The 22,774-nt window shown below is 37.8% G+C and overlaps 1 protein-coding gene across 3 annotated transcripts in view; it reads left to right on the forward strand.

The window, feature by feature from the left end:
• The window catches only part of TTN (titin), a 269,746-nt gene that overhangs the window by 181,668 nt on the left and 65,304 nt on the right, over positions 1 to 22,774 (forward strand). For all 3 annotated transcript variants that reach the window (XM_032293067.1, XM_032293068.1, XM_032293069.1), the window contains 42 exons: positions 92 to 269; positions 594 to 715; positions 809 to 1,096; positions 1,206 to 1,502; positions 1,642 to 1,828; positions 2,302 to 2,417; positions 2,506 to 2,805; positions 2,991 to 3,290; positions 3,383 to 3,488; positions 3,591 to 3,787; positions 3,866 to 4,171; positions 4,272 to 4,550; positions 5,164 to 5,463; positions 5,567 to 5,869; positions 5,983 to 6,345; positions 6,643 to 6,945; positions 7,077 to 7,376; positions 7,473 to 7,769; positions 7,869 to 8,153; positions 8,240 to 8,533; positions 9,833 to 10,132; positions 10,251 to 10,559; positions 10,673 to 10,863; positions 11,266 to 11,695; positions 13,004 to 13,312; positions 13,441 to 13,589; positions 13,673 to 13,705; positions 13,802 to 13,931; positions 14,025 to 14,324; positions 14,418 to 14,735; positions 15,724 to 16,020; positions 16,129 to 16,428; positions 16,516 to 16,830; positions 16,930 to 17,078; positions 17,514 to 17,664; positions 17,753 to 18,034; positions 19,713 to 20,015; positions 20,861 to 21,163; positions 21,265 to 21,546; positions 21,642 to 21,941; positions 22,034 to 22,336; positions 22,426 to 22,734. In XM_032293067.1, coding sequence (XP_032148958.1) covers positions 92 to 269; positions 594 to 715; positions 809 to 1,096; positions 1,206 to 1,502; positions 1,642 to 1,828; positions 2,302 to 2,417; positions 2,506 to 2,805; positions 2,991 to 3,290; positions 3,383 to 3,488; positions 3,591 to 3,787; positions 3,866 to 4,171; positions 4,272 to 4,550; positions 5,164 to 5,463; positions 5,567 to 5,869; positions 5,983 to 6,345; positions 6,643 to 6,945; positions 7,077 to 7,376; positions 7,473 to 7,769; positions 7,869 to 8,153; positions 8,240 to 8,533; positions 9,833 to 10,132; positions 10,251 to 10,559; positions 10,673 to 10,863; positions 11,266 to 11,695; positions 13,004 to 13,312; positions 13,441 to 13,589; positions 13,673 to 13,705; positions 13,802 to 13,931; positions 14,025 to 14,324; positions 14,418 to 14,735; positions 15,724 to 16,020; positions 16,129 to 16,428; positions 16,516 to 16,830; positions 16,930 to 17,078; positions 17,514 to 17,664; positions 17,753 to 18,034; positions 19,713 to 20,015; positions 20,861 to 21,163; positions 21,265 to 21,546; positions 21,642 to 21,941; positions 22,034 to 22,336; positions 22,426 to 22,734 — 10,884 coding nt within the window. The remainder of the gene's footprint in view (positions 1 to 91; positions 270 to 593; positions 716 to 808; positions 1,097 to 1,205; positions 1,503 to 1,641; positions 1,829 to 2,301; positions 2,418 to 2,505; positions 2,806 to 2,990; positions 3,291 to 3,382; positions 3,489 to 3,590; positions 3,788 to 3,865; positions 4,172 to 4,271; positions 4,551 to 5,163; positions 5,464 to 5,566; positions 5,870 to 5,982; positions 6,346 to 6,642; positions 6,946 to 7,076; positions 7,377 to 7,472; positions 7,770 to 7,868; positions 8,154 to 8,239; positions 8,534 to 9,832; positions 10,133 to 10,250; positions 10,560 to 10,672; positions 10,864 to 11,265; positions 11,696 to 13,003; positions 13,313 to 13,440; positions 13,590 to 13,672; positions 13,706 to 13,801; positions 13,932 to 14,024; positions 14,325 to 14,417; positions 14,736 to 15,723; positions 16,021 to 16,128; positions 16,429 to 16,515; positions 16,831 to 16,929; positions 17,079 to 17,513; positions 17,665 to 17,752; positions 18,035 to 19,712; positions 20,016 to 20,860; positions 21,164 to 21,264; positions 21,547 to 21,641; positions 21,942 to 22,033; positions 22,337 to 22,425; positions 22,735 to 22,774) is intronic.

The following is a 22,774-nucleotide window of genomic DNA, read 5'->3' on the forward strand; positions in this document are numbered from 1 at the left end:
TGAAGTTATAGGGCCAGGCAGGGGTTGGCAATGTGAAGAGAACTTCATAGGTGGCCTATGTAAGACTGACTCTCTCTTCCAAATGTTATAGCGGTACCTGACCCACCAGAAAATGTTAAATGGAGAGATCGAACAGCCAATAGCATCTTCTTAACATGGGATCCACCGAAATATGATGGTGGTTCACGCATCAAAGGATATATAGTTGAAAGATGTCCACGTGGTTCTGATAAATGGGTTGCCTGTGGAGAACCTGTTGCAGAAACAAAGTAGGTTATTTGGCATGAGAGTAAATGCGTATTCCTAGTCACTAAAATTGGAGAAGATTTTACTGTTTGTCTTTTTTCCTTGAGAATTCTATGCCACTGGTGTGTCTGTCTGATTTTAAAAGGTGCTGCTGAATGTACCCCCTGCTTAGGATTTTCATGACAGTGTTGAAATGAAAATGTATTCAGTTATAGTGCCATAGTAATCCAGATTTAATTTGAAGACGTGTTATATCAATCTTTCAAATTTTTGAAAGATTATGAGTACTACACAATGAAACAGATTATTGACAATACAGCAAAATATCCTATTTTGTTTCCTGACAGAATGGAAGTGACAGGTCTTGAGGAAGGCAAATGGTATGCCTACCGCGTAAAAGCCTTAAACAGGCAGGGTGCTAGCAAACCAAGCAAACCCACAGAGGAAATCCAGGCTGTGGACACACAAGGTATCTGGTTTTGATTTTTGTCTTATCAAATAGGCCTCTGACCTTAAATCTGCTTGAACTTGCTAACATCATAAATAATCTTTTCCAATTCAGAGGCCCCGGAAATCTTCCTCGATGTGAAGCTTCTTGCTGGTCTCACTGTAAAAGCTGGGACCAAGATTGAACTTCCTGCCACTGTAACCGGAAAACCTGAACCTAAAATAACTTGGACAAAGGCTGATATGATTCTGAAGCAGGACAAAAGAATTACCATTGAAAATGTCCCAAAGAAATCCACAGTGACTATTATTGATAGTAAGAGAAGCGACACTGGCACATACATCATCGAGGCTGTGAATGTGTGTGGCCGGGCCACTGCTGTGGTGGAAGTGAACGTCTTAGGTAAGGAAGGTTCTCATTTTAAAAGGGGACAAACTCTTTGCAGTTACTTTCTTGAAAAAAAAAATCCTGGTGAATAATAATTTTTCTGTATCTGTAATGCTATACACAGATAAACCTGGACCACCAGCCGCCTTTGACATCACAGATGTAACCAGTGAGTCATGTCTTCTAACATGGAACCCACCACGAGATGATGGTGGATCTAAGGTCACAAACTATGTTGTGGAGAGACGAGCAACTGATAGTGAAGTGTGGCACAAGCTCTCATCCACCATCAAGGATACAAACTTCAAGGCCACCAAATTAGTGCCCAATAAAGAGTACATCTTCAGAGTTGCTGCAGAAAACATGTATGGTGTTGGTGAACCAGTTCAGGCCTCTCCGATAATAGCCAAGTTTCAGTTTGGTAAGTTTCTCAATCAGCTGAAAAAAAAAATAAAAAAATAAAAAAATAAAAAACCAAGGATGCTTATATCATACTTGCATTTTGATGTTATATTTATATACAGGACATATAACATTTTATACCATTATCTTCTCTATAGATCCACCTGGACCTCCAACTCACCTAGAACCTTCTGATATCACTAAAGACGCAGTGACTCTCACATGGTGTGAGCCAGATGATGATGGTGGCAGCCCAATCACTGGATACTGGGTTGAAAGATTGGATCCTGATACGGATAAATGGGTTAGATGCAATAAGATGCCAGTAAAGGACACAACATACAGGTACGCTCAGAATCCCCATCAAGATTTTAAGACAGCAGTATCTTCAAATATTTACTCTTTAGTATTCTTTTGGATTACACATGGTTATATATTACTGGAAAAATTTTAAACTACTATTACTTATATTTTCTATTACCTCATAATTCGAAAAACTATATAAATTCCATTCAAGGGCACATTTCTCAGTTTACTCTAAAACATTAACTTTCAGGAAGTTTCAAAGTGTTTGATCCTCCAGTATATTATGATAATGATCATTGTCATAGGTATTATAATTAGATTGGTATGTTTGGCCAAGTCTAAAGTATGTGGCAGTTAAAAAGCAATTTTTAATTTATATTGAAATGCTTTTCAGTTAAATTTCCAAATCACTTTTTTATAATTTAATAAGTTAGTCTCTTCTGTGTAAAATAAACATAGGCTTCTTCTCCTTCTTACCATGATGTTACACATGCACTTTGCTCCTAATTCAGAGTGAAAGGACTCACCAATAAGAAAAAATACAGATTCCGTGTGTTAGCTGAAAATCTTGCTGGACCTGGAAAACCAAGTAAAACAACAGAACCAATCTTAATAAAGGATCCCATAGGTATTATTTTTATAATTTTTGTGGTGATTTTGAAGCTTATATGAACTCCTTTTTGGCAAACCTAAATAATGATTTCATTGGCTTGCAGATCCTCCATGGCCCCCTGGGAAACCAACTGTAAAAGATATTGGCAAAACATCATTAATGTTGAATTGGACAAAACCAGAACATGATGGAGGTGCAAAGATTGAGTCTTATGTCATTGAAATGCTGAAGACTGGAACAGATGACTGGGTCAGAGTGGCAGAAGGGGTTCCTACCACTCAGCACTTGCTCCGAGGGCTCATGGAAGGACAGGAATACTCATTCCGAGTTAGAGCTGTGAATAAGGCCGGGGAAAGTGAACCCAGTGAACCCAGTGACCCTGTGCTTTGCCGGGAGAAGCTATGTAAGTCACTCTTGATGTCTGGGGCATATAAATTCTAACATCTGCCTGTGAACTACAATATGAAAAAATATGAAAAATTCATTATTATTATTTCCTCCTGGCTATATTATTTCTTAACGACTACCTGCACATTCAGACTACTAGATAATAAAAAAATGAATTTGCTTTCTTTCTTTTTTGTTCAGATCCTCCATCACCACCCCGCTGGCTTGAAGTTATTAATATCACAAAAAATACAGCAGACCTAAAATGGACAGTTCCTGAGAAAGATGGAGGGTCCCCCATCACCAACTACATTGTGGAAAAGAGAGACGTCAGGCGAAAAGGCTGGCAAACAGTGGACACCACTGTCAAGGACACCAAGTGCACAGTCACCCCGCTGACTGAGGGCTCTTTATATGTGTTCCGAGTTGCTGCAGAAAATGCTATAGGACAAAGTGACTACACTGAAATTGAGGACTCTGTCTTGGCCAAAGACACCTTTAGTATGCTCTCACACTTAATCTTTGTGACAATATTTGTAGGAAATTATCACCTTCCCTCTGGTTTTCCTAATCATTGATTATTTGGCTTTCAGCCACTCCTGGACCGCCCTATGCTCTGGCCGTGGTTGATGTGACAAAACGACATGTTGACCTAAAGTGGGAGCCACCTAAAAATGATGGTGGAAGACCAATACAGAGGTAGAATTTGAATTAATTCCTAAAGAATAACTTATGCTTGGCTGCAAATTCTTAACTGTGTTTTTTCATTAACGCTAATGAAATGCTTTGTTATTTCAATAGATATGTCATTGAGAAGAAAGAAAGGTTAGGTACCCGTTGGGTAAAAGCTGGAAAGACTGCAGGACCTGACTGTAACTTCAGAGTAACTGATGTCATTGAAGGAACAGAGGTCCAGTTTCAGGTTCGGGCTGAAAATGAAGCTGGAGTTGGCCACCCAAGTGAACCCACAGAAATCCTATCCATTGAAGATCCAACAAGTAAGTCATGCTGATTATACACAAAATATTGTCTAGACATTGATGAGACGGGATATGAATGTTTCACTCTTTTCTCAGGTCCTCCCTCACCACCTCTTGACCTACATGTGACTGATGCTGGGAGAAAGCACATTGCAATTGCTTGGAAGCCTCCAGAGAAAAATGGTGGAAGTCCTATTATAGGATACCATGTCGAAATGTGTCCAGTAGGCACTGAGAAATGGATGCGAGTCAATTCTCGCCCAATAAAGGACTTGAAATTCAAGGTTGAAGAAGGTGTTGTTCCTGACAAAGAATATGTTCTGAGAGTGAGAGCAGTCAATGCTGTTGGTGTCAGCGACCCATCTGAAATCTCTGAAAATGTGGTTGCCAAAGACCCAGACTGTAAGAACACAATGTCTTTTATAGTTAATAAAATAGGCTTTACTCATCCATTGCATTTTGACATACTCTCTTTTTTGCTATTTTGAATGATATCTTACAGGCAAGCCAACAATTGACCTGGAGACTCATGACATTATTGTTATTGAAGGTGAAAAGTTAAACATTCCTGTTCCCTTCAGAGCTGTCCCTGTTCCAACTGTTAGTTGGCATAAAGATGGCAAAGAAGTTAAAGCAAGTGATAGATTAACAATGAAGAATGATCACATCTCTGCACACCTTGAAGTTCCCAAGAGTGTCCATGCAGATGCCGGAGTTTATACCATTACACTGGAGAATAAGCTCGGCTCAGCAACTGCCTCACTCAATGTCAAAGTCATAGGTAATCATTCTTTGATGAAACACCATTCTTCAGATGTAGAGGAAATTAGTTAACTTTGCAGTGCTATTAATAACATAAATGGCCTCATGAACTGGCCACTTGTAAACTAAATGTCATTTCTAACTATGTCTTTCCATATGAGAAGTAAAGCAATTCTAAAGAGATGAAATCTCTCAACTATAATTAATATTTATAATTTATTTTTAATTTATAATAGTTTTAATTATTTGCATGTGACATAGTAATTTAAGTAAAAGACATTAGCATACCCAAAGAATATTGAAATGACCACAATTTCTTAATTGTGTAATTTCACATTTTCCCATAGTGTTCTCAACCAGGGATAGTAACATTTTCTGTGTTCCTCTCCCCTGCAAATAATGTCTGGAAGTATGTGGGGCCATTTTTGCTTGACACACAGACTTGGAGTAGATGCTACTGACATTTAGTAGTTGGGAGCCAAGAATGCTAAATGCTCTCCAGTGTGAAGGATACTATAGCACATGAAAGATTATCCTACCCAAAATACAGATAGCCCCACTTAGAGATAAGTGCATTATTAAAATGCTGAGTTTTTCAGGATTATAAGAATAATTATCTATTTTTGCAATAGGCCTACCTGGACCATGCAAAGATATTAAAGCAAGTGACATTACCAAGAGTTCTTGTAAGTTAACATGGGAACCTCCAGAATTTGATGGTGGAAGCCCAATTCTTCATTATGTCCTGGAGCGCAGAGAAGCTGGGAGGAGAACATATATACCTGTCATGTCTGGTGAGAACAAACTGTCATGGACTGTGAAGGATCTCATACCAAATGGTGAATACTTCTTCCGTGTTAAAGCAGTCAACAAGATTGGTGGAGGAGAATACATTGAACTGAAAAATCCAGTCATTGCTCAAGATCCAAAGCGTAAGTTTGGGCATGGCTGTACTATAGCTAGGAACTAATAAACCATAGTTTTGTTTTAAGAAGGTGGTTTTCCTGATGCTAACTTTTTTTTCTTGTTTTTCAGAACCCCCTGATCCACCTATAGACGTTGAGGTTCATAATCCTACAGCTGAGGCAATGACTATTACATGGAAGCCACCTTTGCATGATGGAGGGAGCAAGATAATGGGCTACATCATAGAGAAGATTGCTAAGGGTGAAGAAAGGTGGAAGAGATGCAATGAACACCTGGTACCAATTCTGACCTATACAGCAAAAGGACTTGAAGAGGGAAAGGAGTACCAATTCCGTGTGCGAGCAGAGAATGCCGCGGGTATTAGTGAACCTTCTCGGGCTACTCCTCCAACCAAAGCTGTAGATCCCATTGGTAAGTTTTGTTTAATGGAGTTGCCACTTTCCCATTGTAAAACAAATGAAAATAATGTTTTGTCAGTTATTTTCATCAGAATTGAAAACATTTATTGGTTATAATCATTATAGATGCCCCCAAAGTCATTCTGAGAACAAGCCTAGAAGTGAAACGAGGTGATGAAATAGCACTTGATGCAAATATTTCTGGATCACCTTACCCAACTATTACATGGATAAAGGATGAAGAAGTTATTATACCAGAGGAAATTAAGAAGCGTGCAGCACCCTTAGTTAGGAAGAGGAAGGGTGAAGTTCAAGAAGAAGAACCATTTGTCCTGCCGCTCACACAGCGTTTGAGTATCGACAATAGCAAAAAGGGAGAATCTCAGCTACGCGTCCGAGATTCTCTCCGACCTGATCATGGTCTGTATATGATCAAAGCTGAAAATGACCATGGTATCGCAAAAGCTCCTTGTACTGTCAGTGTATTAGGTAAGTCATTAAAACTACACTTTCCAATGGAAAAAGGTTTTAGTAAAACGTAAAAATAAAAAGTTTGGGAGAGAGTTAAAAGAAATAGGAAATAGCCTTAGCAAGTTATCCTGTCATATTTTATCTCCTGGGCATGTAAAAGAAATCACCTGACCTTGTTATTTATTAGCTAAGAGAATACAAAGATAGAAGTGGGAAAAGCAGAAATCATGTCAGAGGAGCACACTCACATTTACCTTTTCCATAGCAACTCTTCCTACACACAATTTTAATTACTGTTCTCTTTTGAAATATTAGATACACCAGGACCACCAATCAACTTCGTATTTGAAGATATTAGAAAGACCTCAGTCCTCTGTAAATGGGAACCACCCCTTGATGATGGTGGCAGTGAAATCATAAACTACACTTTGGAAAAGAAAGATAAGACAAAACCCGACTCTGAATGGATTGTTGTCACTTCAACACTTAGACATTGCAAATATTCAGTAACAAAACTGATAGAAGGAAAAGAGTACCTCTTCCGTGTAAGAGCTGAAAATAGGTTTGGGCCTGGTCCACCATGTGTTTCAAAGCCATTTGTAGCTAAAGATCCATTTGGTAAGGTTCTTTAGCCTCTGAAGTTTGCCTTTTTACTATATACTTTGATATATAATTACTACAGCTTATAAAATTTCATTTTTATGTCATATTAGGAAATTAATTCAAATGTTAATTTTTTTCTTTATCAGAACCACCTGATGCACCAGATAAACCCATTGTGGAAGATGTTACCAGCAACAGTATGCTAGTGAAATGGAATGAACCAAAAGATAATGGAAGCCCCATTTTAGGTTACTGGCTTGAAAAACGTGAAGTTAATAGTACACATTGGTCTCGTGTCAACAAAAGCCTTCTGAATGCCTTGAAAGCCAATGTAGATGGCTTATTAGAAGGACTCACCTATGTCTTCAGAGTATGTGCTGAAAATGCAGCTGGACCTGGAAAGTTCAGTCCACCTTCAGATCCCAAAACAGCACGTGATCCAATCTGTAAGTAATTCCTTAAGAAGAAAGTGGAGTAAAATAAGCTATTGTATATTTTTAAATAATCAGCGAATTTAATTTGTATATCTTCATTCATTCTAGCTCCACCTGGGCCACCTATCCCAAGAGTCACTGACACAAGCTCTACAACTATTGAACTAGAATGGGAGCCCCCAGCTTTCAATGGTGGTGGGGAAATTATTGGCTATTTCGTTTATAAGCAGTTGGTTGGCACAAATGAATGGTCACGCTGCACAGAGAAGATGATCAAGGTCCGTCAGTACACTGTCAAAGAAATTCGAGAGGGTGCTGATTACAAACTTCGGGTGACTGCTGTCAATGATGCAGGGGAAGGACCACCTGGAGAAACAGAACCTGTTACTGTGGCTGAACCACAAGGTACTGAACGTTATTGGAATAAAATTATGGATAATTTCTCTGTACAGGACTACTTTTTAATCTTTTATGGGCTAATGTATGACTGTTCTCTTTCAACAGAGCCTCCAACTGTGGAACTGGATGTTTCTGTCAAGAGTGGAATACAAATAATGGCTGGGAAGACTCTTAGAATTCCAGCTGTGGTGACTGGTCGCCCTGTACCTACAAAAGTATGGACCAAAGAAGAAGGGGAGCTGGATAAAGATCGCGTTGTAATAGACAATGTTGGAACCAAATCTGAACTCACTATCAAGGATGCACTGCGAAAAGACCATGGCAGATATGTGATTACAGCTACAAATAGCTGTGGTTCCAAATTTGCAGCAGTCAGGGTAGAAGTTTTTGGTAAGGAATGTTGCATTGATTTTCATAGGATTTTCCCAAGTGATAATATTTTATTACATTGATTTGGGGCTTTGTTTTGTTTTCAGATGTCCCTGGTCCAGTTCTTGATTTAAAACCTGTTGTAACAAACAGAAAAATGTGTCTACTTAACTGGTCTGATCCAGAAGATGATGGAGGAAGTGAAATAACAGGCTTTATCATTGAAAGAAAAGATGCCAAGATGCATACTTGGAGACAACCAATAGAGACTGAGAGATCTAAATGTGACATCACAGGTCTGCTTGAGGGACAAGAATATAAGTTCCGAGTTATTGCCAAGAACAAGTTTGGCTGTGGCCCTCCTGTTGAAATAGGACCAATTCTTGCTGTTGATCCACTAGGTAAAAGAAAAGGTTTCATTGTGTTTATAGAACAGTGTTTTGCTTCTAATTATATTGTTTATTTATTGAGCTTTATGGCTTGAAACTTCCAACAATCTCAAAATACATAGCTAGAGAATAATAAGAAAAGTAAATAAAAAACCAACAACATTAAATATATCATATTTGCTATAATTTCAATGTAATTTGTGGCTATAATTATATTAATTTTCATGGTTTTGTGTACTGAAAAACTTGGCTCTATAGAGGCTTAATAATAGCCTAGAAGTAGCTTGGAAGTATTAAATCTGTCTAGTAGAACACATTGGAAGTCAGTTTTTAAAATTTACTAACCTAGTAGTTAAAGAGAGTTCAATGTTTTTGTAAAAGATTAGACAATTGTCTGAGGACAAATGCCTTAGTCTTCCTTTGTATTCAAAAAATCCCCATACTGGAAGGATAGGGAGGCCTAAAACTAGAAAGAGCCTCCAAAGAACAGAAAACCAACCAGAGGGAATCTCCTTAAAATCAATACAAAACACTAAAATTGCACACACAGTAATGCACACTGACATCCCATCTAAGAAAGCAAAGGAAGACCCATTCCTCAAGAGAAGGAAGAAGTTATTCCTTCACCACTACTCCCTGGAAAAAAATAATAATAAATTGCATCCTATACTACTATTATAGCAGCTCAGCTATGAATATCCAATATACCACAGGCTGTGCCAGAGGTGCCAGAACAGAGCTGCTTCTGGTTGCAGTAATAGTCAACAAGTATGGATTGGGTCTAGTTTTACCACTGAAAGCTTAACTCTTAGTTTGACCCTTCAGGAAAGAAAACTTCAGCAGCATTACATACATCCTCTTTTCACCATATTTTGAACCCACACATGAGGGAACATGACTCAAAGTATGTTCAATAGACATATCCGCTATCCATTAATAAAAGAAGAAACACTTTGCTCTCAGCTGGTCCTTCAAAAAAAAACTTCACAAACTTACTTTCCTAGTTCATTAGAATTAGAAGCATCCCCAGTTACAAAGATAAACAATCTAAAATATTAAATATAAAAAAGCAAACCTGACTTTGATTATTTTTCATCGATAATCTTGATGAAAAGTTTGCCAAGAAAAATTCCGTCTATATGAATGTCTATAATTTTGACAACTGACAAGTTTTAGGAAAGATTTTAAATATGGATGTAAGGTTATGCCAAACAGATGGCTATTTTTCACATAATTAAGTTGAAGTGAAATATTATTTCTTACATGAATATTTATCTCATGCTAATCATTTTCACTTGCCTCTGGCTAAAGGTCCTCCAACATCTCCTGAGAGGCTCACATACACAGAAAGGACAAAGTCCACTATCACCCTTGACTGGAAAGAGCCCCGCAGTGATGGTGGCAGTCCCATTCAAGGATATATCATTGAAAAACGGCGTCATGACAAACCTGACTTTGAAAGAGTTAATAAGCGACTCTGCCCAACCACATCTTTTCTGGTTGAAAATCTTGATGAACACCAAATGTATGAGTTCCGTGTCAAAGCTGTCAATGAAATCGGTGAAAGCGAACCATCTCTGCCTCTGAATGTAGTCATACAAGATGATGAAGGTGTGGAATCTGAATATAATAATAATTTTAATGCATTTTACAGTGTGCCTTTATCCCGTAAGTTGAAAAACATCCTTATGACTTTGCTATTTTTTTAATCTTTCTCTTCTCTTTGCAGTGCCTCCAACTATTAAATTGCGTCTGAGTGTTCGAGGAGACACTATCAAAGTTAAGGCAGGAGAGCCTGTTCACATCCCTGCAGATGTGACAGGCCTTCCAATGCCTAAGATTGAATGGTCCAAGAATGAAACTGTAATTGAAAAACCCACTGATGCACTTCAGATAACCAAGGAAGAAGTATCCCGAAGTGAGGCAAAAACTGAGCTTACCATTCCCAAAGCAGTCCGGGAGGACAAAGGCACTTATACAGTTACTGCTTCCAATCGCCTTGGCTCAGTGTTCCGAAATGTTCACGTTGAAGTATATGGTAAGTGACTTGCTTTCTTACACCAAAAAATTCTTTCTTACATCAAAAATTCTTAAGCATCCATGTCTGCTTAAGAATTGCCTTCTCAATATCCTCTCTTGATTCCTTTTCAGACCGCCCATCCCCACCAAGAAATCTTGCTGTTACTGACATTAAAGCTGAATCTTGCTACTTGACATGGGATGCCCCCCTTGATAATGGTGGCAGTGAAATCACCCATTATGTAATTGACAAACGTGATGCAAGTAGGAAGAAAGCAGAATGGGAGGAAGTCACCAACACTGCTGTAGAGAAAAGATATGGGGTAAACTCTTCTACATATTTTCTTAAACACATTAAAAGTACGTGACTCTGATTTGATGCCATTTTAGTATAACCCTGGAATTTGATAATTAAACTCAAAACCACACACAATAAGCTGTTATTTTTGTTATCATAGTGTTTAGCACCACACATATAAGGCTTCTAAGTAAATAGTGTTTGATATACAGATAATTTTTTAGTTGAGATCCACTATCAGGTACAATACATAAACATATTCTTATTTTTAAAAAGCTTTCTCCTTTTCTCTGTCTTCCCATGTTTTTAGTCTATGTATTTATTTCTTTTTATAGTTATCCATCCCAAAATAAGCTGAATTTTTAAATGAGTGAAAATCAACATAAGTATATTCTCTTCAATAAATGTCTATTTTTCTAATTTCTAGATCTGGAAACTTATCCCCAATGGCCAGTATGAGTTCCGAGTCAGGGCAGTGAATAAATATGGAATCAGTGATGAGTGCAAATCAGATAAAGTAGTCATTCAAGATCCTTATCGCCTTCCTGGACCTCCAGGAAAACCAAAAGTTTTGTCACGCACCAAAGGATCAATGCTAGTGAGCTGGACTCCTCCTTTGGACAATGGTGGCTCTCCAATCACTGGCTACTGGCTGGAGAAAAGAGAGGAGGGAGGTGCTTATTGGTCACGTGTTAGCCGAGCACCAGTAACCAAAGTGGGATTGAAAGGCGTGGAATTTAATGTTCCTCGTCTGATTGAAGGCGTTAAATACCAGTTCAGAGCCATGGCAATAAATGCTGCAGGAATTGGTCCTCCCAGTGAACCATCAGATCCAGAGGTTGCAGGAGATCCCATATGTAAGTATGCTTCCATTTCTGGGGACTCATTTCCAAAAGACAAAGTCACTAAATGGATAATTCTGCTCTTAAATTTCTTATATTTTTCTGTGTCAAATTATTTTATTTACTAAAATTAAAATGGTTCATATTCACATAGACTATCAGAAGTATATATGTATAGGGTATATATATATGCACAAATATATACATGCACATATATAAAATCATACAGTTTGTAAACTCTTGGATTAAACCAAATATTTTATGAGATATCACAGTAATAAAGACCTGGAATATAAACTCCTATCTCTTCTGTTACTTTAAATAAATTTCTATCTCATTACATACTGGGGAAATCATCTCTCCCATTAATCAGACCGTTGAGTAGGAATTCAACAAAAAGCACAATGTTGTCAGCTTTTCAATACTATTATGGAACAAAGATTTAGGATTCTCAGGCGTAGTCCGTGAGGTCAAATAAAAGAGGAAAATTCTTCTAAAAGACCTATGAGCAGATTAGTTCAAAAATTTAAAAATACTCTGGCCTTAATAATTCATCCTATTTGCTATATATCTGATTAGATTCTCTATAGAAGAAAAATGCAATTATTTGTTAAAAAGAAAATATTAAATACTCAAGTGCTATGTGAAGAATATATACATATATAATGAGGATATACACACATATATATATACATATATAATGAGGCAGTCATTCATTCATTTGCAAACTAGTATTGAACATGTGCTTTGTGCAAAGATCTATATTAACTACTGGAGGGGGAAAAGTTAAGATTAAGAAGACAAGTGAAATAAAAGGATTTCTGTAATTGTAAAGCACTTTCAGAAAGGTAAAGGATTGTTATGTGATTATTGTAGACACTGATCCTGCCCCTAAAGGGCATTAAGATTAGTTTGTGTTCAAAGCTTTACTAGCTATTGATGGAATCATTTTTAGATTTTCAAATTGTGGTAAGTTGAATTTAAATCATGTTTTCGGCAAAAGCTATTGTAGAATTTCTTCAAAGGGATCTCAAAAGTAAAGCCGTTTTTTACCAATGTGTAAATAGAATGTAAATCTAACAAGATAGGAAGTAGTCTGTCTATTCCCAGTTAGTTGTTTGCTGACTCTGTTTTTGTATTAATGCCAAAGGAAGATAGATCATTTCCTTTATTTCTCACCTCTAGAAGGTAACTTGTTTCCTTTTAGCATTTCTATTGTAATATTTTGATAGATTAAAAATAATATATGATCATGTGTAGTAAAAGAGTCTAGCATTTCATCAGCTTCAAAATTTGATGAAGTTTTTTTTCTTTTCTTATTAGTTCCACCTGGGCCACCTTCTTGCCCAGAAGTTAAAGATAAAACAAAGTCAAGCATCTCACTAGGATGGAAACCTCCAGCCAAAGATGGTGGCAGCCCAATCAAAGGATACATTGTAGAAATGCAAGAAGAAGGCACTACTGACTGGAAAAAAGTAAATGAACCAGACAAACTTATAACTACCTGTGAATGTGTGGTGCCTAATCTGAAAGAACTCAGGAAGTACAGATTCAGAGTGAAAGCTGTCAATGAAGCTGGTGAATCTGAACCAAGTGATACAACTGGGGAGATCCCTGCCACTGATATTCAAGGTACTAGTACTTAGTTTATGTATTCCTCTTTTGATCTTATTATGAAATTGATTAATTTACTGAAGATATTTCAATTACTTTTTGAGAAATATGAGCTAAATCCTGTTACATTATACATGGTATTACAGAGGAACCAGAAGTTTTCATTGACATTGGAGCACAGGACTGTCTGGTTTGTAAAGCTGGCTCACAGATTAGGATTCCTGCTGTCATCAAGGGACGCCCAACACCAAAATCATCTTGGGAATTTGATGGAAAGGCAAAGAAAGCAATGAAGGTAAGAAAATAACCATTCTCCTGTATTTCCCTCTGAATCACTATAAGGAGTATTTATACTACAGCTATCTCCTTTTCTAATAGGATGGAGTTCATGACATACCTGAAGATGCACAGGTAAATAATAATAATAATTAAAATAATTCAAAATATGATTGACTTTAATACTGCTATGATTTCTTTCAATGTATGACTACTATTTTCTTTGTATAGCTGGAGACTGCTGAAAACTCCTCAGTGATTGTTATTCCAGAGTGTAAACGATCTCATACAGGCAAATACAGCATCACAGCCAAGAATAAAGCAGGACAAAAGACTGCAAATTGCAGAGTTAAAGTCATGGGTAAGAAAGACTTTGAAATTTGCTACAGAATAAAAACAAATTATTTTTAAGTATTTAAGGAACGTTGCTTATATTGTGATTTGCATCCAATAGATGTACCAGGCCCACCCAAAGATCTGAAAGTCAGTGATATCACAAGGGGTAGTTGCAGACTTTCATGGAAGATGCCAGACGATGATGGAGGAGACAGGATCAAAGGCTATGTTATCGAGAAGAGGACGATTGATGGAAAAGCCTGGACCAAAGTCAATCCAAACTGTGGAAGCACCACATTTGTAGTACCTGATCTCCACTCTGAACAGGAATATTTCTTCCGTGTGCGAGCAGAAAACCGTTTTGGTATTGGCCCACCTGTGGAAACCATTCAGAGGACCACTGCCAGAGATCCAATATGTAAGCTTTAAAATCTAAATTTAAAATATCTTCTCAAAATTGAAGTATATTATTATAAATAATGCGCAATACTTCCTTTAACTATTTTTAAAGATCCTCCTGATCCTCCTATTAAACTCAAGATTGGCCTCATCACAAAGAACACAGTACATCTGTCATGGAAACCCCCAAAGAATGATGGGGGCTCCCCTGTTACCCACTATATTGTTGAGTGCCTTGCATGGGACCCTACTGGGACAAAGAAAGAAGCCTGGAGACAGTGCAATAAGCGTGATGTGGAAGAACTGCAATTTACTGTTGAAGACCTAGTAGAGGGTGGCGAATATGAATTCCGAGTCAAAGCTGTCAATGCTGCAGGAGTCAGCAAGCCTTCAGCCACTGTTGGCCCCGTGACTGTCAAAGACCAGACATGTAAGTACCAAAATATTGACAAAGAATGTCCTCCTTATGGCTGCTGTCCTGGGTGTTTAATAATAGTTCAAAATTAAAAGAGATATGTCTGTACCTTGGGAAGCTGACATGGCTTGAATGTAGACATGGGCATGTTACTCAATTACTGATTCCCTCGATTTCCGCAGAACTTTCACATTCCCTTACCTGTTACCTTTTCCCTATTTAAAGGAAATGATGTCTGTAATTTCCCCACTATAATTTTCTCCATGGAAGGCTGTTTTCTTTATCAGAGGTTAAAGCAATTTCTCTGCATGCTCCTCAGGAGGGGCAGAAAGTAACTAGCCATTTGCTTAGCAACTGCTGATATCCATTTATCTTCACAATCAAGTTTCTATTTGTCTATATGAGAAAAGATATATCTATTTCAATAGATAAAATATATATACAAATATGGCAATAATTCTTCCTCTGATAATTGCCATAACTACTGTTGTGTATTTGTTTATTCTCTCATCTAAGTGTAAAAAAACTGTAGTCACTACCCTCTTTGCATATTTCCATCCTACATTTGTGCAAAATGGAAAATTGCTTTCCTTTTGTTAACGGTTGTATTTCTTAAAAGGGAATTTACCTTCTTATGGGTCCCTTCATAATTCTGCATAAATATTAAAGAGAATATCCCATGATACTCTCCTACTACAATATTCTTTCTTCCCTTTTGTCAGGATAAGACACTATGATAATACTCATCATTACATGCATAATGATACCAAATAAAGAGAGGCAAGCATTGATATATAGCCACATGTAGATCCAATAAAGGATGCTGTCCTCATGTACCTGCTCCCCAAACTAGTGTAATAGTGTTAAAGACTATTCTTTATATTGGGCTGAGCTACAAAGTCTCACTACAGTGGATCCAAACAGATTTATAGTCACTGTGAATTCTACTTTCTATCCTTCAATGCTTTTTGCTCCTAATGAAAACTTTTTTTTGATAATCTAGGCCCACCATCAATTGATCTGAAAGAATTCATGGAGGTAGAAGAAGGAACTGATGTAAGCATTGTGGCCAAAATTAAAGGTGTGCCATTCCCAACACTAACCTGGTTTAAAGCTCCTCCAAAGAAGCCTGATAACAAAGAACCTGTTCTCTATGACACCCATGTCAACAAACTGGTGGTGGATGATACTTGCACTTTAGTTATTCCACAGTCTCGCAGGAGTGACACTGGCTTATATACCATCACAGCTGTAAATAATCTGGGAACTGCATCAAAGGAGATGAGACTGAATGTCCTGGGTAAAGACTGCATGGTTTGGTTAAAACTACTTGTTGTTCTGTTTATAAATAACATTTGGCTTTAAGATCATCTGGCTGATAAAATATTCCTTCTTTAAACCATTTTAGGTCGTCCTGGCCCTCCAGTGGGACCTATAAAATTTGAATCTGTTTCAGCAGAGCAAATGACACTATCTTGGCTTCCACCTAAAGATGATGGTGGGTCCAAGATTACAAACTATGTAATCGAGAAAAGAGAAGCTAACAGGAAGACCTGGGTCCGTGTTTCCAGTGAACCTAAAGAGTGCACGTACACAATTCCCAAATTGCTAGAAGGCCATGAATACGTATTCCGAATCATGGCCCAAAATAAATATGGCATTGGAGAACCTCTTGACAGTGAACCTGAAACAGCAAGAAACCTCTTCTGTAAGTAGGACAGCATTTTCACATAAAAAGTCACTTTTACTTGCTTTTTTAAAAAATGTCTTATACTCAATATGATTTTTTTCACAGCTGTCCCTGGAGCACCAGATAAACCAACAGTTAGCAGCGTGACTCGTAACTCCATGACTGTCAACTGGGAAGAGCCAGAATATGATGGAGGCTCTCCCGTGACAGGGTACTGGCTGGAAATGAAAGACACCACTTCAAAGAGATGGAAGAGAGTTAACAGAGATCCTATCAAAGCCATGACTTTGGGTGTTTCTTATAAAGTGACTGGTCTTATTGAAGGTTCTGACTATCAGTTCCGGGTATATGCAATCAATGCAGCTGGTGTGGGTCCAGCAAGTCTGCCATCAGATCCAGCGACTGCTAGAGATCCAATTGGTAAGCCTTGAAACCATTCCTCTTTTTTTTCTTTAATCTTATTTTCTAAAAGTGACATGGGAAAGTCAAGAATGCTAATGGTATACTGCTTCTTTCTAGCCCCTCCTGGCCCTCCATTTCCCAAAGTGACAGACTGGACTAAATCATCTGCAGATCTGGAGTGGTCTCCTCCACTAAAAGATGGTGGATCCAAAGTAACTGGATACATTGTTGAATATAAAGAAGAAGGAAAAGAAGAATGGGAAAAGGTAATAAAACTTGGCACTAAGTAAATGAACTATGAATAAACTAAAACTGTTGGAGTTACTCTCAATCCCATTAACTTCTGTCTATATTTTTGGATTAAGAAATCAGGAAAATAGCATAATTTTAACTCATAGTCGACTATGTCAAAAATCTAATCAAATGTTAAGTCATGTTATTACTAACATTTTGGCTGTAAACCCTGGAGAGCGAAATGAATAAATAATGGTTTAATCATTTGGCAGTAATTTTAAAGCATAACTCCTGCCAAGTCATTCCATTAGGTGTTGCCTGTAATATCTGATCCCTAAAACCTAAACCAGCAACATTTTCCCAGAGTAAACAGTTAAATAAACTGCTGGTGATGCTTTAGGAAGCCATTAAAGCAAGAAGCTACAAATAACTATTCTAATTATAAAATGTTTACGATTTTCCCCTAGGCTAAAGATAAAGAAGTGAGAGGAACAAAGCTTGTTGTGACAGGATTAAAGGAAGGAGCATTCTACAAATTTAGAGTTAGAGCAGTCAACATTGCTGGCATTGGAGAACCTGGAGAGGTCACAGATGCTATTGAGATGAAGGACAGAATTGGTAATTATTAATCCTTCTTTTATGTCATCAGTATTTATGTTTCAGATTGAAGGGGAAAATCATATTTGTAATTTTCAATTGCTTCCAGTTTTACCTGACCTTCAGCTAGATGCCAGTGTCAGAGATAGAATTGTCGTCCATGCTGGAGGGGTGATCCGAATTATTGCCTATGTGTCTGGAAAGCCTCCTCCAACTGTCACCTGGAACATGAATGAAAGAGCCCTACCTCAAGAAGCCACCATTGAGACCACAGCCATTAGCTCATCCATGGTCATTAAGAACTGCCAGAGGAGCCATCAAGGTGTCTATTCTCTTCTTGCCAAAAATGAAGGTGGAGAAAGAAAGAAGACAATTATTGTTGATGTATTAGGTAAATACTTTCAATTTGTCTCTGCAACGTTTAAACCAACATTCTTATGTTTACACAAAGCTATGTTGTATACTATGTAACAAATGTTTTGGAAAATAAGAAAAATCACCCATGATCACATTGACCATTATTAGAACTTTTTTAAAATTTCCTCCTTTGTTTTTTATTCTATGCATAGTCTGTGTGGTGGGTCTAAGATTACAAACCATATAATTGAGTAAACAGATGCTAATGAGAAGACGTGCATCCATGTCTCCAGTGAACCTAAAGAGTGCATGTATACAATTTCTAAATTGCTAGAAGGCCATGAATATGTATACTGAATCATGGTCCAGAATAAATGTGTTTTTTTTTTTATAGAACTTGCCCCCGTCTATTATGTTGTTATATAGTTTTCATAAAAGCAACTTTCCTTCAAGTGTACATGAACTTTTAACAGTTTGCCAGTGTTGACCATTTCACATTATGAGACTCTATCCTTATCACTAAATTATCATAATAATGCAAAAACCCCTTTGAAGGGTTTCAGTATTCTAACTAAAGAGAAGCATCATAGTTGGTTATCAATACTGCATTTCCAGTTACTGAATATAGAGTTGAACTCTACAAAGCTTTTTCATGCCTCTCATTGGGGGCTTTAGTCCACTGATTTGCTCAGAACATAAAGCCTTTCCACTCAGAGCTCCTTCTAAGCATGTCTCTAGGCAAAACAATACTCCAGCCACAGTTTTCATGTGAAAATTGTCAGTTCTGTGTTGAATATAATTAATATAAGAATGGCATAAGGAAAAATATTTCATTAAGCAATAGTTTCACAAGCTTTCAGGTTAGTTTCAAGCACCTAAAATTCTTTTGCCTAATGACCATTACTTCAATTTGAGAACTGGTACGTTTCCATGTTAATTATTTCCAACCCATTCAAAATTATTCTGTAGTTTAGGGCCTTCTATGCTGCTCATTGATCCACTGGTCATTTAGAAATAAACCATCTCTCCCTCCTTTTTCCCTGGAGAGGAAACTGGATATAAAACCTGACTATGCCGTTGTTACCCACCTCCTGTATCCCTCTTCATGTTTGCCTCCCAGCTCCCTCCTGTTAAGGTCACAAATTGCTTTTAAAAAGCATTTTTATTTTCCCTTCAGCCTCTACTAAAACTATGGTAACCAATAACTGTTGCAAACCTACTTCATTAAAAAATATGGGCCCAGGTGTGGTGGCTTATACCTTTAATCCCCACACTTGGGTGGCTGAGGCGGGTGGATCACTTGAAGTCAGGAGTTCGAGACTAGCCTAATATGGTGAAACTCCGTCTCTGCTAAAAATGCAAAAATTAGCCAGGCATGGTGGTGCACACCTGTGGCCCCAGCTACTCAGAAGGCTGAGGCAAGAGAATCGCTTGAACCTGGGAGGTGGAGGTTGCAGTGAGCCGAGATCATGCCACTGCACTCCAACCTGGGCAACAGAGGGAGACTCCATCTCAAAAAAAATAAAAATAAAAATAAAAGTGGACTGTTTTTGTATTGAATAGATAGCAGGAGGAAAAAACTAACTCAATTAGTAAACACAAAACTTTACTCTCTTCATAACAACATTGTTGTCTCCTTTTAAAAAACAAAATGTTGAGCATTATATTTCATCGAAGGCAAACAACTTGAAATATTTTCTCCTTATTTCTAGATGTTCCAGGTCCTGTTGGAACACCATTCCTAGCTCACAACCTAACCAATGATTCCTGCAAACTGACATGGTTTTCTCCAGAAGATGATGGAGGCTCTCCAATCACCAATTATGTCATTGAAAAGCGTGAATCTGACCGCAGAGCATGGACCCCAGTGACATATACAGTTACCCGACAAAATGCTACTGTCCAGGGTCTCATTCAAGGAAAAGCCTACTTTTTCCGAATTGCGGCTGAAAATAGTATTGGCATGGGTCCATTTGTTGAGACATCAGAGGCACTTGTTATTAGAGAACCAATAAGTAAGTACAATCAAAAACAATTTTATGCTTAATCACTTCTTTACTCACTTAGTACAAGGCTACGGTGAAAAAATATGTGTGTAAATCCTGTACATTTCATTCATTTGACAAGCAGTTATTACACAACTACTCAGTATCTGATTTGGTGTATTTGGACAGTGATTATAAAAGAGATTTTAGAAATATGTATAATTCATCAAATTTCTTTTTTTTTTTAAGACAGTTTCACTCTGTCACCCAGGCTGGAGTATAGCGTCATAATCTTGGCTCACTGCAACCTCCACCTCTTAGCAATTCTTGTGCCTCAGCCTCCTGAGTAGCTGGGATCACAGACATGCACCACCATGCCTGTCTAATTTTTGCATTTTTAGTAGAGACAAGGTTTTACTATCTCAAAACTCCTGGTCTAAAACTCCTGACCTCGAGTGATCCACCAGCCTTGGCCTCCCAAAGCGCTGGGATTACAGGCATGGGCCACCATGTCTGGTCCATTCATCAAATTTCTTTCATCTATACTACACAGATTTTTTAAAATTTCCCACTTAATGGCATTAAAAATAGAAACTGAACTATTTTCCTACCGCTAAAACAACCAACTCTGATGACCTTTCCTAAATTATTTTGCCTCGAAAACGTCTACTTTCTCATCTGTCAAGTGAGGAAATTAGATTGTGTTGTGTCCTTGTTAATGCTAATAGTTTTATGATCAGATCTCTTTTGCTATTTATGAGGGCAGAGAGTTTAATGTTTAAATGCAATCCTCAGAAAAGGAATAGTCACTACATTCCACTACATTCTTAATGTGACACTTGTTTCTACTACAATTCGTATACTTATACTTGCAGCTGTACCAGAGCGTCCTGAAGACCTGGAAGTCAAAGAAGTTACTAAAAATACTGTAACTTTGACTTGGAATCCTCCTAAGTATGACGGAGGATCAGAAATTATTAACTATGTCCTAGAAAGTCGGCTCATCGGAACTGAGAAGTTCCACAAAGTTACAAATGACAATTTGCTGAGCAGAAAATACACTGTTAAAGGCTTAAAAGAAGGTGATACCTACGAGTACCGTGTCAGTGCCGTCAACATTGTTGGACAAGGCAAACCATCATTTTGCACCAAGCCAATCACTTGCAAGGATGAGCTGGGTATGTGTATACTACAGTTTATACTTTAGAAACTTGCATATTTGTAGATTTGTGATAGGACATCAGTAAAAATAACTTGCCTTTATAATTATAAATTTTAGCACCCCCAACACTTGACCTCGACTTCAGAGATAAGCTCATAATTCGAGTTGGTGAAGCTTTTGCCCTCACTGGCCGTTACTCAGGCAAACCAAAGCCTAAGGTTTCCTGGTTCAAAGATGAAGCTGATGTGCTGGAAGATGATCGCACTCAAATAAAGACTACACCAACAACACTTGCTTTAGAGAAAATCAAGGCCAAACGTTCAGATTCCGGCAAATACTGTGTGGTTGTGGAGAATAGCACAGGCTCTAGGAAAGGTTTCTGTCAAGTTAATGTTGTTGGTAAGTATTATTTAGTGGAAAGAATATATCTTCTGTCCTTCAAAAGCAGAAATGGAAATAACATTTTGTGCCATGATTTTTTTTTTTTTCTGCAGACCGTCCTGGACCACCAGTAGGACCAGTTATTTTTGATGAAGTGACCAAAGATTGCATGGTTATCTCTTGGAAGCCTCCTTTAGATGATGGAGGCAGTGAAATTACCAATTATATTATTGAGAAGAAGGAGCTGGGTAAAGATGTTTGGATGCCTGTGACATCTGCAAGTCCTAAAACAACATGCAAAGTTTCTAAACTACTTGAAGGAAAAGATTATATTTTCCGGATACATGCTGAAAATCTGTATGGAATAAGTGATCCTCTGGTGTCTGATTCAATGAAAGCCAAAGATCGTTTCAGTATGCATTATGTTTCTTTTTAGTGATTCAATGCTTGATATAACTAATAGGAAGAAATAAATTTCTAACACATTTTCCAACATTTGTTATAGGGGTTCCTGATGCACCTGATCAGCCAGTTGTTACAGAAGTTACCAAAGACTCTGCGTTAGTAACCTGGAACAAGCCACACGATGGAGGAAAGCCCATCACAAACTACATCCTGGAAAAGAGAGAAACTATGTCTAAACGATGGGCTAGAGTTACCAAAGATCCTATTCATCCATACACTAAATTTAGGGTTCCTGATCTTCTAGAAGGATGTCAGTATGAATTCCGGGTTTCTGCAGAAAATGAAATTGGCATTGGAGATCCAAGCCCGCCATCCAAACCAGTCTTTGCTAAAGATCCAATTGGTATAGTGTTAACACATTTATTCAGCTTTCATATTATCTAACTTTGTTTTCAGCTATATTGTAATTCATTTCTTACTTTTATTTTTTAGCTAAACCAAGTCCACCTGTTAATCCTGAAGCAATAGATACAACATGTAATTCAGTTGATCTAACTTGGCAGCCACCACGTCATGATGGTGGGAGCAAGATTCTGGGTTACATTGTTGAGTACCAGAAAGTTGGAGATGAAGAGTGGAGAAGAGCCAATCACACCCCTGAGTCATGTCCTGAAACTAAATATAAAGTCACCGGTCTTCGGGATGGTCAAACCTATAAGTTCAGAGTGTTAGCAGTCAATGAAGCTGGTGAATCAGACCCAGCTCATGTTCCAGAGCCAGTCCTAGTAAAAGACAGACTTGGTGAGTAAAATGCTCTCACCTGTGTTTGCAAGGAAAATAG

Source organism: Sapajus apella, unplaced genomic scaffold (assembly GCF_009761245.1).
Source record: "Sapajus apella isolate SASKATOON/1434 unplaced genomic scaffold, GSC_monkey_1.0 scaffold28, whole genome shotgun sequence".
NCBI lineage: Eukaryota > Metazoa > Chordata > Mammalia > Primates > Cebidae > Sapajus > Sapajus apella.